The sequence below is a fragment of the Mustela nivalis genome (genome assembly GCF_964662115.1).
Source record: "Mustela nivalis genome assembly, chromosome: 7".
In the NCBI taxonomy this organism is placed as follows: Eukaryota; Metazoa; Chordata; class Mammalia; order Carnivora; family Mustelidae; genus Mustela; species Mustela nivalis.
In genome coordinates, this window is record NC_139026.1 from 104,316,638 (window position 1) to 104,332,168 (window position 15,531).

The window sequence follows — 15,531 nt, forward strand, 5'->3', positions numbered from 1 at the left end:
ATGTCAGCTCCTCCAGCTCCTGGCCTGTGTTTAGCTCTAACACAGAGTGCTAGCCTCAGTGGGACCCATACCCCCATCAGAGGAACAAGAACTGACACAGAGTTGTCTGTCTTCTCAAGCTCCTGTTTGAGTTCTGGCCTGTTCTTGCTCTCCCCAAGGACATCCAGGTGTCCTTCCTATCTGCCCCCTGACCACAAGGCTTCAAGTTCCTGTGTCTGATGCAAAGCCAATGGTCTTAAAGAGACTATGCAAACAACGCTAATGATCGTACAAGGTCAAATCCGTGCAGCAAATTATACACACACACACATTCATATATAAAATGTAAATTATAATATATATAATATTTAACATTTAATATTCTGCCTCCCTGATCAAATGCCCTCATTTATTCAACAAATACTAGTTGCCAACAAATATTTATTGAGCACCTACTACACACCGGAGACAGTAGGTTCTAAGTGTTCGGGGTAGAGCAGTGAAGAAAAACTAAGTCCCCCGCCAACAGGGAGGTCACATTTACTGCTATCTTCCCGACATACAACCTATGATACAAGAAAGAGGCATGAGCTAGGTTCTGGTGCAGACTCTATTAACAACTGTGTGATGTGAGATCAAAATCCCTTCCTGTCTTGCTTTCTTCATTAGTCAAGTAGGGAGACCAACTTTTCCAACCTAATTCTCAAATAAATGAGGTTAGAAGACATTTGAAAAACAAATAGCTTTCAAAATATACAGGAAACAAAAACCAAAAACTGGTCCAGGATATTGTCATCATCATTTATTATGTATCAAATTGTCTTCAACATAAGTTACAACCTGATTAAGTATGATAGACATTTTTTTATCTGTTTAAAGACAAAAAAAATTCTCTTTATGTACAATATCTTTTGTCTAGAGTCTAGCAAATATAGTACCTTTCATTGCAGGATTTCTGCTTAACATAATAAGCAAAACAAACAACAACAACAAAATATAAACCAAAGCAAACCAAATACCCAAATCTCTCAACTATGAATACCAATATTGAATAAAGCATTAAAAAGACAAACATGGAATAACTTTTTTGTTTAGAAATGCAGAATGAATACTAAGGTTAGTGGCAAAAAAAAAAAAAAAAAAAAAAAAAAGTAAAAAAACCAGAAAAAGACAACACCAAAAACCCCCCCAAAACAAAAATAAAAACAAAACAAAAAAACTCCCAAAGCTAAAAAACAGAACCCCAAGAAAATAACCGACAATCTTCAGGACTGGACTTTCCTGCTCAGGGGTGCAAGCTGACTCTAGACCATCTCTCGGCTCCTGCGGATGGCACAGCACAGGATCATACTGAAGATCATGCCAAATATCTAGAAGACAGAAGGGAACATGAGGAACAGGGAGGCTTTGCCGAGGGAAGGGTGAGGGAGAGGAAAGACATGAGTCATCTGGGCCAAGACAAACAAGGATAGTGACCACAGGGCCAGGCACACTGAGGGGTGCCGAAGGAGAGACGGGGGCTGGGTAACGGGAAGAGTCACTGACTGCTGGGGTTCTGCGGGTCTGTGGTGACTTGCTCATGTAAATGGCACAAGCCACTTCCCTGAGGAAACTTCCAGAGCATGACAAATAAGCTCAGAGCTCAATTTAATGCTCAAAGGGCAGATATTCCAATGATCCACACAGGCTTGTACTGCTTTCCACCTATGTGTGTGTCTCTGTTTTATATTCCATTTTAAGAAGTACTGTTATGGTTTTTACTGAAAGTGGCCTTAAGCCTTTCTTAGGTGTAAATAACCACTAAGAAAGGAAGCAATTCTCACTTCTGGGATAGTCTTACTGGGGCAGAGGAGGGCTAAGTCCCCTACATGGTTCTTACTACTCCCTTTTGGGGCAAGAGGGGGTGACTGCAGGGAATCCTGGTTGCCCTTTAATGGTTTCTGGGAGTGCTGATTAGCAGGAGAGTAGATTATCTGAAGCCTGGAATCTTCCTTCTGGCTGTCCACCTTTGGATGCCTTTCAGACTATGGGATGTGTGTGTGTGTGTGTGTGTGTGTGTGTGTGTGTGTGTGTGAGAAACAATTCCTATCCATGTAACTTCTATTGAACTACTTTCTTGGGGAAAAGCAAAGCAGGTGCATAACAAAAACATGTCCTGAAGATTATTCCAGGCTAACAGGTCTGGGTGACCTCTACCCTCGCTACTCAAGAGTGTGGTCTATGGTCCAGCAGCACTGGCATCACCTTACACTTACTCCTGAACGTTGATGGTAAGCCAACATGTACTGGAGAGAGACGTACGGAACTCAAATCCCAGATGCTTCACACATGAGCTCAGAGGCTTTGATCAACTCAACCTCTCTGTCTCTCCACTCCCTAGTCTGTACAAGGGGCATACCAACAGCTCACACTCACAGGTATGGTCAGGATTAAATTAGTTGATAAAGTAATTGATGAGTTAACACACTCCCTGGCCAGAGTGTGTGCTTCATGGACGTTAACCACTAAGACAATCATTCCCTCCCGGTGTCCTCAATACTCACCATCACGACCGCAATCCCGATGCCCACCGCGCCGATGATGTGGAATTTGTTGTGGAAGACTTCTTTTATGGCCTCAGGGCAGGGCTGAGGGGGGCAAACCAGGACTCAGGTCACACACAATCCCTGCTTCAGTGTACCTCCTCCCTCCCATAGCACCTGTCTCACACCAGGAATGCTGGGAGGTCCCAGAAAGGACGCGGGACAGGAGTGCCCAGGTGTCCTGGCTGGTGGATGGAAGTGAGACCCAAGGGATATGGAGGTGGGTCCCTAAAGTCTGGGTAAGAAACAAGGGAAGGAAGAAGGGTAAGCCCCTGCTTTGGGGTCTAGCTCCCATGAGGCCATTGGGTTACTTCTGATTATTCTGAAGTCTGGACATTAGGTCCAGCTTCCAATCATGAACTGTTGGCACATTTAAATACTTCATTATTTCCCTGGTTTGGTCCTTGTTCTGCTGCCCTTGAGGAAGCAGAGGCCTGGGGGGAGGGGAGAAAAGAGATGGACCCACTGAGGGGCCCTTGCACAGGAGGAGAACTCCTCCCAGGAGGAGAGGGCAGGATTTCAAGTCAACCCTGGTGGGATTGGTCCAGAGCAGCCGGCAGGGGCACATGAGTTTACCTTCTCTGTGATGGTTGACAGAACATCCTTCTCGGGGCAGATGTCAGAGATAAACTGTTCCACTCCACCAACCAGACCACAGCAGTTCAGCTGCAGAGGGAAGGGCAGGGACAGGTGAGAGAGACGAACAATGCAGACTACCAGAATACAGACACCGGGTCTGGTGTGCTCAGGTCCCTGTGCACATGCGCGTGCCCAAGGAACTTTTGCGGGGATGACGTACCGCGTAGTGGATGGCTTTCAGGGTATCCCGCTGGGGCTCGTCCTTGGACTTCAGCTTGTTGTAAGTGTCCTTGTAAAACTCCTGGACTTCCTTAATCACCTGGGATGGGCAGAAAAGAGAGGGGCAGACAGGGCCTTTTCTTGGACAAATGTCACCTGTTCGATCTTGTTCCTGCTCAGACAACAGATTCCTGTGCTCAGAGAATGTCCCTGCAGACTGAAGCTACCAGACTGGTCCTGCCTCTCCCAGAGCCTCCAGGGCCCTTCTCGTCTCCTCCCACATCCCTAGGAACTCACGCTGGCCATTTTCCCTTCTTCTCTTGTAACTTTGGCTGGTCCCTTCCACCCAACTTAGCTCCTTCCCTTCTACTTGTGAACAAAATGGACTCTCCCCAGTCTAATGAACGGTAACAACAACATCCTACTCCTGACCAGGCTAGCTCCTCAGGCTTCCCTTTGTTTCTTTATCACTTAGAGGCTGTGTGAGTTCTGGCAAATTACCAAACCTCTCTGTACCTCCTTTTCTGCGTATGTAGGATGGAGATTATAGGAGTTTGTGCCTCAGGGGTTATGGTGAGGATTTACAGGAGATACTGCATGTTAAGCCCTTAGCCCGGTGTCTGCTACAGAGTAAATTTGGCATAAGTATTAGCAACTATAATATGAAGGACAATTATTCTCCTTCTGCACCGGGGTACACCCTAGTTTAACCAACACCTGTCTCTCGCCCTGACCAACATCCAGAATCTCTCCTTCAGCAGCTTCCACTAGCATCCCTTCCTATTTCCATGGTTACAGCATTTATATCTGGACCGTTAAATCTCTATTTTTTTCTCTCTTTAAACGGGGTCCAGGCATCCAGTCTCCCTGCACTTGCTGCTGCTGTACAAGCCAAGACAGCCCTTCCTAAAACACTGTTCTGATGTGGCCTATCCTGGCCCACAACTCTTTAGTGGCTCCCTGTGGGAGCCCATGGTCAGCTGTCTTTTTTTAAAGGAAAGTCCTCGAAGGGCACCTGGATGGCTCAGTCCGTTAAGAGCTGCCTTCAGCTCAGGTCACGGTCCCAGGGTCCTAGGATTGAGCCCCATGTTGGGGGTCCCAGCTCAGTGGGGAGTCTGCTTCTCCCTCTCCCTCTGTCACCCCCGCCCTGCTCAGGCTTGCTTCCTCTCTCTCTCTCAAATAAATACATAAATAAACATCTTAAAAAAAAATAAAATAAAGTACTTAGTCTCCCACCAACTTTCCTCCTGAAATCCTCTCCCTCATCCAAGGCTTGTGTTGATGCCCACTTCTCCATGAAGCCAGAAGAGATTTCCCTTTGGCATGCTACCATCTCCAACTCCTTGGAACTTCTGGATATAAATGACTTCTATGACACTTATCATGCATATCCTTCACCCAGGTGGCAGTTGCTTCAAGGGGGGCTTGCACATCTCTGGACTCACGTGGGGTCTGGACAGCACTCAGCTCATGGAGGCACATATTCAGAGACTAGGTGAAGGGGCGGGGGTGGTGGTGGGTCCAGCCCACACAAAGTCTTGTTTTCCTAAGCCATCTTTCCAGAGGAGATGGGGGCAGGGCTGCTGATTTGTGAGACACACATACACATACACAGACCCAGTGAGTATTTCCTGAACATCTATCATGTGCCAGCACCATCCACGGAACTGGACGGAGTGGCTGGCAGGACAGCCACATCCCCTTCCCTGGAGGAGATCACATTCTGATGGGCACGTGGAAGTGTGGTGAAATAAGAGGCATGTGCGATGGCTGAAAGCTGACCGAAGTGACCAACTGGGACACCCGTCCGTCCTCACCATTCCCACTCCCAAATTCCCAAACCTGTATTACTCCCAAGAGATCTTACGGGAGAAACCTACCTCATCTTTGTGGGAATATCCCCAGATGGCCGCAGCTATCTCAATGGCAAATATCACCAAGAGGAAGCCGAAGAACTAGAAGACAAAGAAGGGATAGGATGAGGATAAATCCCAGACAGGCAATGAGAGCAACCAAAGGGTATTCTGGAGACCAAGGAAGAATGGCAAGTCTCTGGGGGTCGGGCATCTGGGGGCACAAATGAACACCCTGGAAGGGACAGGGGAGAAGTTTATCAAACTGTGAGCCTTAGCTAAGGTGAGGAGTGAAAGCAGTGGTAGGAAGAGATTCCTCAGGAGAAAAGAACGGGGCACAGCTGACCCCAGAACTGGTACTTCTAAGGTGTTAATGAAGAGTCAGTGATAAAATCCCATCACTCACTCACAAAAACCACAGGGATTTGAGGAAATAAAGAGAGAATATACTGTGGAATTTGAAGAAATCTGTAACAAATCTTAAAATAAGAGAAAGCAAAGGTGCCTGCGGATTCAGGGAAAAAAAGCAAACGTGGTCGATAAAGGGGAAAACAAAGTCCTGGCATTTAGTCGCCTAAGGGAAGTGATAAGAGAGAGAGGCTCCAGAAAGGAAGAGGAGCAAGGCATTGCTGCGGGGAAGGAGGACAAGATGGCTGCCTTGTAGGAGGCTGGGGCGGGGCCTGCGGTGGAGTTGCTGAGGAGAGCTCAAGCCCTTAGGAAACCCTCTTCACTCCATCCCACCCCATGTGTTCTATGAGATCTTGGGGGCAGGGGTCTGGGGGTCAGAGTGGCTGCAGGGAGTGGATGGGGTACTCACCAATCCCAGCATGCACTGGGACTCTTGCACGGCTCCACAGCAGCCCAGGAAGCCCACCAACATCATGAGGGCACCAGCTCCAATCAGAATATAAACTCCTGAGGGGAGAGAACAGAGGGCAAGGCAGGGAGTCAGTAGTGTGGAGGCCCAGATATGTCCTACAATTCCTTTATCCCCTCCCTAAGAATCTGGGTTGTGCCCCCATCCTTATCACTCCTCCCTCAGGGGAGAAGTGTCCCATCCTTCAAAACAGCCTCCTCCATCCCTGCTCTTAAGTCTCCTTCCCACCAGTCTGTCTTCTAGGACCCCACCCCATCAAGCCCTCACTCCATCTTACCCTCGCCTTTCTGGAAGGTGCTCACGTCCCCCTAACCAGGACAAAGAGATCCACAGAAATCCTCAGATTTGACTCAGGACACAAACCGATCCAGTCTGTCAGCTGTTTCCAGCAAGATGAATCCACGCACACCAATTAAAACAGACCCTCCAGACTGGGACTGACTTCCTGGGACTCCGAGGAGCCTTGGCCTGGCTTCCCCCAGACAGAAGAGTGTGTCAGTGCAGGCTTCGGTAGGAAGGGATTGCAGTGATCAAACAGCCCTGCTTAGGGTGGGCCAGCTCTGCCTCATTCCCAGAAGGGGTGCCTCCCTGCCCTGCTTCCGGGGGGCAGTGAGGCACGCATGGTCAGTAAGGCCAAGGGCACGTGTTGGCCAAGGAATGAGTATTTGCTCTAGGGAGCAAAACATAGGCCTGGGGTCAGAAGACCTCCCACTTTGATCCTGACTCTGCTACTACGGGCTGTGCAATCTTGGGTAAGACACGTTCCCTCTCTGGGTCTTGGTATCTTTATCAGTAAAATCAGAGTCCGGTGATTAGAAAATTTCAAAACATCCCTTAAAGCACACTGAAGAGGTCTTAGGGTTGCAAATCATTTGTTCCAGGTGAAGGGTGAACAGGATCCTCCTTTAAAGGGAGGATGAGGACACGGTTTCTAAAGTCCTCAATCTGAGTGAGAAGGTCAGTGACTTTTTGCCTGGACCCAACATGGTATAAAACCCTGGGAGGGGAACACAGTGGAGCCTTGCCCTCGTCCTTCCTTCCGGCACCCCCCAGGGAAGGCCCAGAGGGGCCAGTCTTTGTAGTCCTATTCTGGAGAAGTCACAGTTGCCCCACTCCCCAGTGCAGAGGCCCCATGGGGAAGCTGGCAGAGAGGTCCCGTGCCTCCCTGTCTTGCAGGCGAGTTCTGTTCAATCCGGACAGGGGCTCCTGTCACGTGGGGAGAGCACGTCTGGGTTTGAGAGCCAGCTCTGTGACCCTGGGAAAGCGACTGCCTCTCTCTGTGCAATGACCTTCTATCTGTGAGACGGGAGTGCGAACGATGCCCACCTCAGGGTTCGCAGTGCAGACGAAGGGACAGGATCCAAAGGTGTGCAACAAATGCTGGCTGCCGTGATTCTGCGTAATACGAGGGTCAGAGGGCCATCACTCAGAACCACAGTGGTGCATCTTTATACACTTGCTGATCTCTCCTACTCACTGGGACTAGAGAGACTTCCCCCAAGTGCTGGCTGAAGCTGAGAGAGCGTGTCTGTGATGTTTCCGCACAATGCACAACGGGACAGTGCAGTGAGAACCTCGGCAGGTGTTACAGTGACTTCACTGTCCCCCATCTGCACTCCTAGTCCAGAGCTGAGGCTTTGCAGGCAACAAACCGTGCAGCCTGCAGCTGAGCTTCCCGGGCAGACCCGAGCGGAGCGCACACAACGGAGCATTTGTGTCTCTCCCCTTTCCCCCCCACATCTGTCGTGATGTCAAGTCACGTGGGTTTACTGGCAAACCCCTTCGTCGTATGAATATGGGTATTGTTCCCGTGCATGCCCGGCCCAGACTGGGCATGGGGACAAATGCAGCTTGTCCTCGAGTCAAGTCCTAGCCTCCTGGGCTGTCCGACAGTGTGGGGATGGCGGGCCGGACTCAGACAGGCCACGCGGCCCCACGCACTGCACGGGCACTGCGGGAGGGGTGGCCCTGCCATGGGGACACAGGCGAGCCACGGCAGTCAAATGGCCCCGGTTTCTCCCCGCTCATCGGCGGAAGACAACGAAGGATGAGGTCACTCCTTTGAGCTCCACAGCAAGGGCTGAATACACAGGAGGTATTAAGAGATCAAAAGGATTTGCAAGCACATGGAACAGAGTCGGAGAGGGAGTGGGTGGACATGTCTTCTGTTAAGTCCAGACCCCACTTCGTAAACCAGGACAGCCCTGGCAGAAGTCAGGGGAGTTGGGTTGGCAGCATGGAGAGCTACTAAAGGAAAAAGCACTTCCCTCTGCAGAGGGAGAGAGAGAAAGAGAGCGCATGCGATGGATTCTCCTCCTAATGGGCTTGCTTTCTGGTTAATGGTAAATATTCATTTTTGGGCTCAGCAGATGAAGACTGCAGGACAAAGGTCATTGGTGCAGTATCTTGTTTGGAGAGCTGCAGATGTGGGGGTGTCTTGGCTTCACCCTCTCCGGCTGGGGAGGAAGATAAGCAATTCCCGGGGTGGGGGGCTGTTGACAGGCACTTCAGCAGTGGCCATGAAGCTGCAGTCGGGGCTCCTGGGCAACAGGCCCCCTCCCCCACCTCGGAAGCCATGGACCACTGGAGGGTTTGGCTGCTTCTTCACAGGTTCCTGCTGGGCTTCCCTCTGGACAGGCTGCTCCTAGCCTACATCCTGAGCTTGTTAGCAAAGGCAATGACAAATGACAAAGCGTTCCCCTTTACAAAACAAATGAATGTTAGCTTTCTGTCTGACTCATGGAAAAAGTTATTCGTCACGGAGCCTTCTCCAGGATTACTGTATTAATTTGCTTAAGGGCTGTTGATTCTGTTTTCAGGCTGACATTATAGGCCTGGTCAGAGGAGAAGAAAAACCTTTGGTAGAGCAGAAGCATATGCCGGGATGTCCTTTATACACAAAACTGAGCGTTCTTTTCACCTGCGTATCAGGGCTCTGGGCTTCAGCTCCAGGGGGACACGTCGGCATCCTGCCCCGGCCCCAGCTTGCCACTGACAACAACAGTTTCTTGTCTCCAAATACTCAATCAGGGGTTCAAAGGAACCCTACGTGGCTCCCCAGTGGCTCTCTCTTGGTCCCGTTCTGTCCTGTAGGTGGCCGTTCGCACTAATATAAGCATCATGGTGATGCCCCACTTGCCAAGCACGGTATATTTCTGTTTCGGAGAGGCTGTGGGTGTGTGAGCTCTGCCAGTCTCAGGCTGGGGAGAACTGGGCACAGAGCAACAAAGCGCCCGAGGCCGCCGCAAGCTCGTTGAGGGCAAAAGCCACGTACCCTGGAAACTCTTAGGCGCCTTGTCCTAAGAAGAGGAATGGTCCCAGGGAAGGGTGGACCAGGAAATCCAGAGCCTCTGCCTGGGGCCCCCGGATGCCCTCAGTCAGTGGCTATGGTTCTGGAAGGACGCCAAGGAGTTAAGAAGGGCTGCTGGCCTGGGACCAAGAAAATAAAGTTCCCCAATGTGTTTGCGGCCTGGGATTATGGATACTGCTGACGGGCTGAATCTCCCAGGGCCTGAACTGGGGAGAAGGCCCATATAAGGCCGTCAGCTGCTCCGGATTTACTACTGACTGTTGTGAATGTTGGAAAGTTTCTTTTTTCACTTGCTTCTCAGACTGGTTATGCATTCTTTCTCTATTTTAAAAGCCGTTGCCCACCCTGGAAAAAACCCACCCCGTGGTCCTTCAGGTTTTCCGAAGGGCCGGTTGTGTGGTCAGGCTGGCTGGTGGGCTGCGCGGCAGATGGGGAGGCCCCCTGTGCAAGGTACGGTCACCCCACTATGCCCAGAATATCGGCAGGGGTGGAGCGGGCACTCCGCCAGAAGAGGGGACATGGGTCAGTACAAAGGCCGGTGTCACAGCTCGAGGGGGAAGGGTGACGCCTTCTTGGCCCTCTGCCCATGAGTGACGGTGACTCGGTTTCCCAGCACACTCGGTGAAGTACAAGGCCCAGCCAGACCCAAGTGGCCACTTATCTGAGGATGCTTGAGTGTCCCTTGCATTGCCCTCCTTTGTTGGGCTTCTGCAAGCAGAACACACTCTCCAAAGCTGAGCTCTTTCCCAGGGAAGCAAAGTGTCAGTATTCCTCTATTGGAGCCGAGGGAGCAGTGGTCGCTGGCCTCCAACTAGGGATCGCCATGTTTCTTTGGGACTGTGCCTCTGGTCACTTTGCGTAGGATCATGGCCATCCTGCACCCTGTGACTCCCAGAGGAAGGCCATGGCTCCTCCAACCATGTGCTCTTCACTCTCCTGCCATCCTGCGTGACTTCCCCACCTGTCACCTGCTGGCCAGGGCCACCAGTGCTGGGCGCTTCCCTTACCCCAACTACAATTTGGGTGAGGTCAAAGGCCAAACTAGCCTCCTCCCTGCCCACCTCCCCAACAGGGAACATCCAGTTGGTAGAGATACTTTCTCTTTCTACATGGGGAGTCCTCCCCACAATCTACTACGGGTAGGCCAAGAAACAGCTTTCGTAGGCCTGGGTTCAAATCCTAGCCCTGCCTTTTGACAGGTACGAGCTCAGCATGTTCTCTAATCCCTGGGTCTTGGTTCCTTCATTGATAAGGTGGGAATCATTTCATGTATCCTAAAGAGTTCTGAGGATTAAATCACGTAAGAACTCGCGTGAGACAGCGAGCAACCCACGGAGGAGGAGCTGTCTTCCTCCTGGTTCCTCCACTCGCCAGTGAGAGCCTCGCTTCCCAGATCCAGAAACATGGGGAATTAGCCACAGTCCTAGGAAGCAAAAGACCGAAGCCTGCCAGGCACTCTGCAGAGGACAATGGCAGCGGGAGCAGGAGGCCAGGCTCTTCTCAGGACACGGGCCCAACGCTGCCACCCGCTTCTCCATTCCTGGACAGATCTGCTCTCCTGTCTCCCCCAGAGGGCTCGCAGCTCCCTGGCATGACAAAGAGGAGGGCAGGAGGGAGTCAGGTCCCCCTCAGCACAGCGCCCCTATGCTGCTTCCTCTCCACAGGGCAGCATTCCAGGCCGCCCTCCCCCGCCACCCTGCAAAAATGCTGTTGCTAAAACAAGTCTGGGCACTTTGGAGACCTACTCCCTAAAAACTCTGTGTGTGTGTGTGTGTGTGTGTGTGTGTGTGTGTGCGCGCGCGCGCGCTGCATGCATGAGCATAGTTTTTTCAGAAAACATACTTGTACTATTCTTTCCCTTAGTTTCTTTCCGGAAAGTGGGAGACACGCCCTGAAAAATCCCCAAAACAACAGCAACAGGCAATACAAGCAGGGGAACTTCCACAGTGCCAAGTGCACGCAGCCAAGTGGCCCATGGGGGCCTGGCTCAGGTTGCGTCTGGGAGGCGGGAAGGGGGTCCCTGTGCCCACTGGCCATTGCGTCCTTCCAAAAGGCCTGGGGGCTCACTCTCTTCAGGCTGTGTTCTCCATCTTTTTTTAAAATAACTTCTTTGGTGGGTGGGAAGGAAATGACCAAACTTACACTTTGAGCCTGATGACACGGCAGCATCGTCCTAAAAATAGGGGGCTGCTCTTATTTCTCGTAAATGAGTGTTTCCTATCCCAAAACAGAAAGAGCAGTGGGATTTTGTATTCTGTGAGTTGACTAGAAACTGGGGAATTGCATTTGACAAGCCTTGGCAGTGGGTGGAAGGGACAGAATAATGGTAGAAAAGATAAAAAGATGTCCAGGAGCCCTGTGTAAGCTGCTAAGTCTATTTGTGTTTAAAGTGCAAACCTTTGCCCTAAAGCAAAAGCACTTCAGAAAACAAACAAATAAAACCAAATACCCGCCAAATACCCTCGAATACCAGCGGCATTAACCAACCCCCCGAGGTCTGCCAGGTTGGCATCTCTGCTAGACTCTCATTCATTTTGACTGTCTGATCCAGGAAGTAGGTGGTCTGGAGTCTCAGAGCCCCTGTCTGCACAGTGGGGAAGGCTCACCTCTCCTACTCCTGGTAGTCTGGATGCCCAGGACAAAGTTTTTTGAATTAAGGAACTGAGTAAGATCAAGAAGACAGGGCATTAAGAGAGGGTCAGGGAGCAAACACAGAGGTTCTTAAACCCTCAAGAGTGGCAGCAACTTAGGCACAGCCAGCTTCCTACTGGGGGGGATGGTCAGGATGCCAAATTTAGTCAGCATGATAAAAGAAACCACAACAGTCAAATGCAAATTTGTGGGCTGGACTGCACAAAGCATGGCTTGAAAAGGACAGGCCAGGCCAATGGGGGTGCCAGAGGAAAAGTCTTTGCCAAGGCCAATCCCTGGATCAACACAGAATCTCCACAGTTAAGGGGAGGTACTCAGCACCTCCTCCCCACTCACCTGTGTAAAAGCTGGAAGGCTGACTGTCTTGCTCGAAGATGCTCTTTGTCTGGGAGTCGAATCGGAGCCATAGTCCAACGGCAAGGACTGCGATTCCAGCAAGCTGCAAGATATCCCAGATGTGGGCATTAGTCCTGCCAGGGGAGCATAGCGCCATGACACCGGAAGGGAGGCTTGCAAAGGGCTCTGGGACCACCCTCGGTCTCTGCCTCTCACTGTGCACCTGCTAGTAACAGCAGCCAGTGTGGGGATCAATCCATTTGCTAAAAATATCAGCTGGTGGGGAACCACTACCTACCAGCAGCCCAGCGGCAGAACAATGCTGGAACACTACCCAGCCCTGAACATGGGCCACGGTTAGCCACATGCAATTCTATGAGCACATCTCATGGTGTCCAACAAGAGAAGCAAGGGAAACAAAAACACATGCAGTGTGATTCTTTATAGTTACAAATCACTTTACTGTTTAGGGGTCCATGTAAATGACAAAGGAAAAGGAAAAGACAGCAATTATCATAGAGTCAAGTGTGGGGTGCCCTGTAGGGGGAGGGAGAGAATAGCACTCACAAGGGCAGGGTCTAGGGCACTGGGAACAGTCTAGCTTTGGACTTGGGTGATGGTGCCATGGATACTGACGTCGTAATGAGGCTTTAAACCATTCGTGTTTCATGAACTACTCTGTATATGCACTGTATGGTAAAAAAGACGACAGATGCTCAGCGGGCACAGTGTAGCACGCATGAGAGCAGCTGTGATTCCTCACGAAATCACATGGCTCAGTAAGCGACTCAGCAGAGTCTCCCCGGAGTGGCCCACATTTGTCCTTTCCTTCTGTCTCTGACAAACCTTAGAGGCTGACTGGACCCATTCTAGGTTTTAGGCACATGCTTCCAAACGAGTGATCCTTATAAACATCAGGTAAGATACGTGTGAGTAATCCCCCAATCTTCCCAAAAATCCCATTTTATAGGTGGGCAAGTTGAGATACTGAACCCTGAAGGGCAGAGCTTCCCACTAGGAAGTACAACTAAGGTGCCACATCCCCGCCTGGCACTGCTGAACTAAAGGCCTGTGTAGGCGGCCCTCAGCCAAGCTGTCCTCGACCCCCAGGGCGGAGCTGAGCTCCCTCGTCTCTCACCCGGCCCGGGTTTTGTGTGAAAGTGACTCCCAAGCTGCATTGCAGGGCCCACGGGATGAGTGAGTGGCTCCCAGGCCACCCTCCTTGACACAGGTGCCCTGTGTCAGAGCCCCTGCTCCTGAGGGAGCTTGGTTCTCTGCCCTGGGAGTGGGCCAGCCATGGCAAGGCCAGGCCTCTCTCTCTGTTACTGTTTGCTCCTCTCCTTTTCCTGGGGAATTGGCACTGGGTGCAGATGTGCGAGGTGGAGGCGGCGACAGCGGCTGTGATGACCCAGGGCCTCGGCCTGCAGTAGGGTCAAACCCTTGCCCACACCTCCAGCACTGTGTATCCACAGCTCTGGAATTCCTGGCTCAGGGTTCTACTGCCTCAGTTTTCCCATCTGTAGAACAGGAACGGTGACATGTGGCCCCTCCTTACCATTTATGTATGGGTAGAAATAAAAGAGATGACATTAGAAGGGAGGGACCACCAAGTGGGCCTTGTGAGAGTAACTCAGTCAGCACTCAGGTCCCCAGGGTTGTACCCCTCCCTGCGGAGGACAGTCATTCAGCATCTCCTCTTAGCTCTCATCTGATGGAAGGCAACACTAAACATCAGTAAGAAGTAAGGACACCAGGTGACCCATAGCTACACAGTGCAGAATAGAAAAACTCACGGTGCCAAGTTTTCCTTCTTATTCACAAAAGACCTGCAGGTGAGTGAGGGCCTCCTGGCCTAATCCAAAGACAGCAGACACAGCTCTGGGGCGGGGGGTGAGGGCGGCAGGACGAGGGTAGTGTAGAAGTAGGCATCTCTCCCCCATTTCTAGCCTGGGTACCCTGGTTCAGACTGGGTTCTCCTGGCTCAGGAGTGCCACCATTGGGGCAGGGACACGGTGGGGCCAGCTCCGACATCCCCATCCCCATGCACTGAGTCCAGGACAAGCACACACTAAGTGGGGTCCTGACTGTGGTGATCAGGCCCTGGCCTAGCTCCCCTGGGGTCCTGGAAGAGTTAAAGGAAAGGCGGCAATACTTTCTCATCTCCCCACAACATATGGAGGCCCAATGAGAGCCCTGGACTATGGGAGACTGAGGCCACGGGCCTCCCTGTGGACATGATCGTGTTAAACTGAGAACACTATAGGCTGGAGGGAGGTCTCAATTTCAGTCCAAGCTTGGCCACAAACCTTGTCCTCAGTCCTCCCTCTTGCTGGTGCTATTGCTGAGAACACCTGGGACTGAGGAGAGGCCTGCCTTTTCTGCTCTATGCTTTCTCGATTATGTGCAATTATTTCTCTTCGGGAATGATTCCATGGATAACAGCAGGGGTACCCAAACCACACCTGCAATGGTTAGACCTCTTCCATTGTATCATTTCAAGGACCCTGAGCCAAATCTGTGTTAAGTCCAATCATTTCTCTGGTTTACACACACCAGTGGCAAGAAGGACACCAGGCTGGAGAACTGGAGCCAGGAGAAGAAAAGACTTCAGGTCTCACCCTGGCCAAGGACAGGGCCAGAGAGAATTGAGGATCCCACACATGTGCCCTTGGTTGTCAAAGCCACAGCGTTTCGCTAAAATGAGGAAGAAAAAGCGGCTGGCTCTGGAGAAATGGAAAAAGCAGTAATTGATCTCAGTTTTTTAGGCCTATAAACTCACGGAAAGAGAGAAAGAGGAGGAGGCTTCAAGATACCCAGGTAGAAGGGAGGGTCAGAGGTGGGTCTGAGAGCCCATGGTTCACAGAAATCAGAGGAGTGAGTCTTAAGGCCTTTTTGTATTGGATTACTGAGTTAATTGGCCTGAGGGGTAAGATATGTAAGCCATTAGCTGCCCTATTTTCTGGAATGCTACTGGGAGAAATTGCTTTAGTCTGCCAGGTCAGGATGGATGGCTTGGGGTCACAGGGCCACATATACTGGTCACCACCTAATAATGGCTCCCGGTTGTGCATGTGGCACTATCTAAGGGGCTCTGGAGTACTTTCTAGAAGAATTCAGTTTTTGGCGTGGTGCTGGGGGGTGCCC

At 51.1% G+C, this 15,531-nt stretch overlaps 1 protein-coding gene across 1 annotated transcript in view; it reads right to left on the reverse strand.

The window, feature by feature from the left end:
* Positions 1-766: 766 nt before the first annotated feature.
* Positions 767-15,531, reverse strand: part of CD9 (CD9 molecule) — a 32,763-nt gene continuing 17,998 nt past the window's right edge. The window contains exons 2-8 of the mRNA XM_082742734.1: positions 12,388-12,490; positions 6,030-6,127; positions 5,240-5,314; positions 3,361-3,459; positions 3,138-3,227; positions 2,523-2,606; positions 767-1,349 (exon numbers count right to left, since the gene is read on the reverse strand). Of these exons, the coding sequence (XP_082598860.1) occupies positions 1,284-1,349; positions 2,523-2,606; positions 3,138-3,227; positions 3,361-3,459; positions 5,240-5,314; positions 6,030-6,127; positions 12,388-12,490 (615 nt within the window). The 3' untranslated portion in view covers positions 767-1,283. The remainder of the gene's footprint in view (positions 1,350-2,522; positions 2,607-3,137; positions 3,228-3,360; positions 3,460-5,239; positions 5,315-6,029; positions 6,128-12,387; positions 12,491-15,531) is intronic.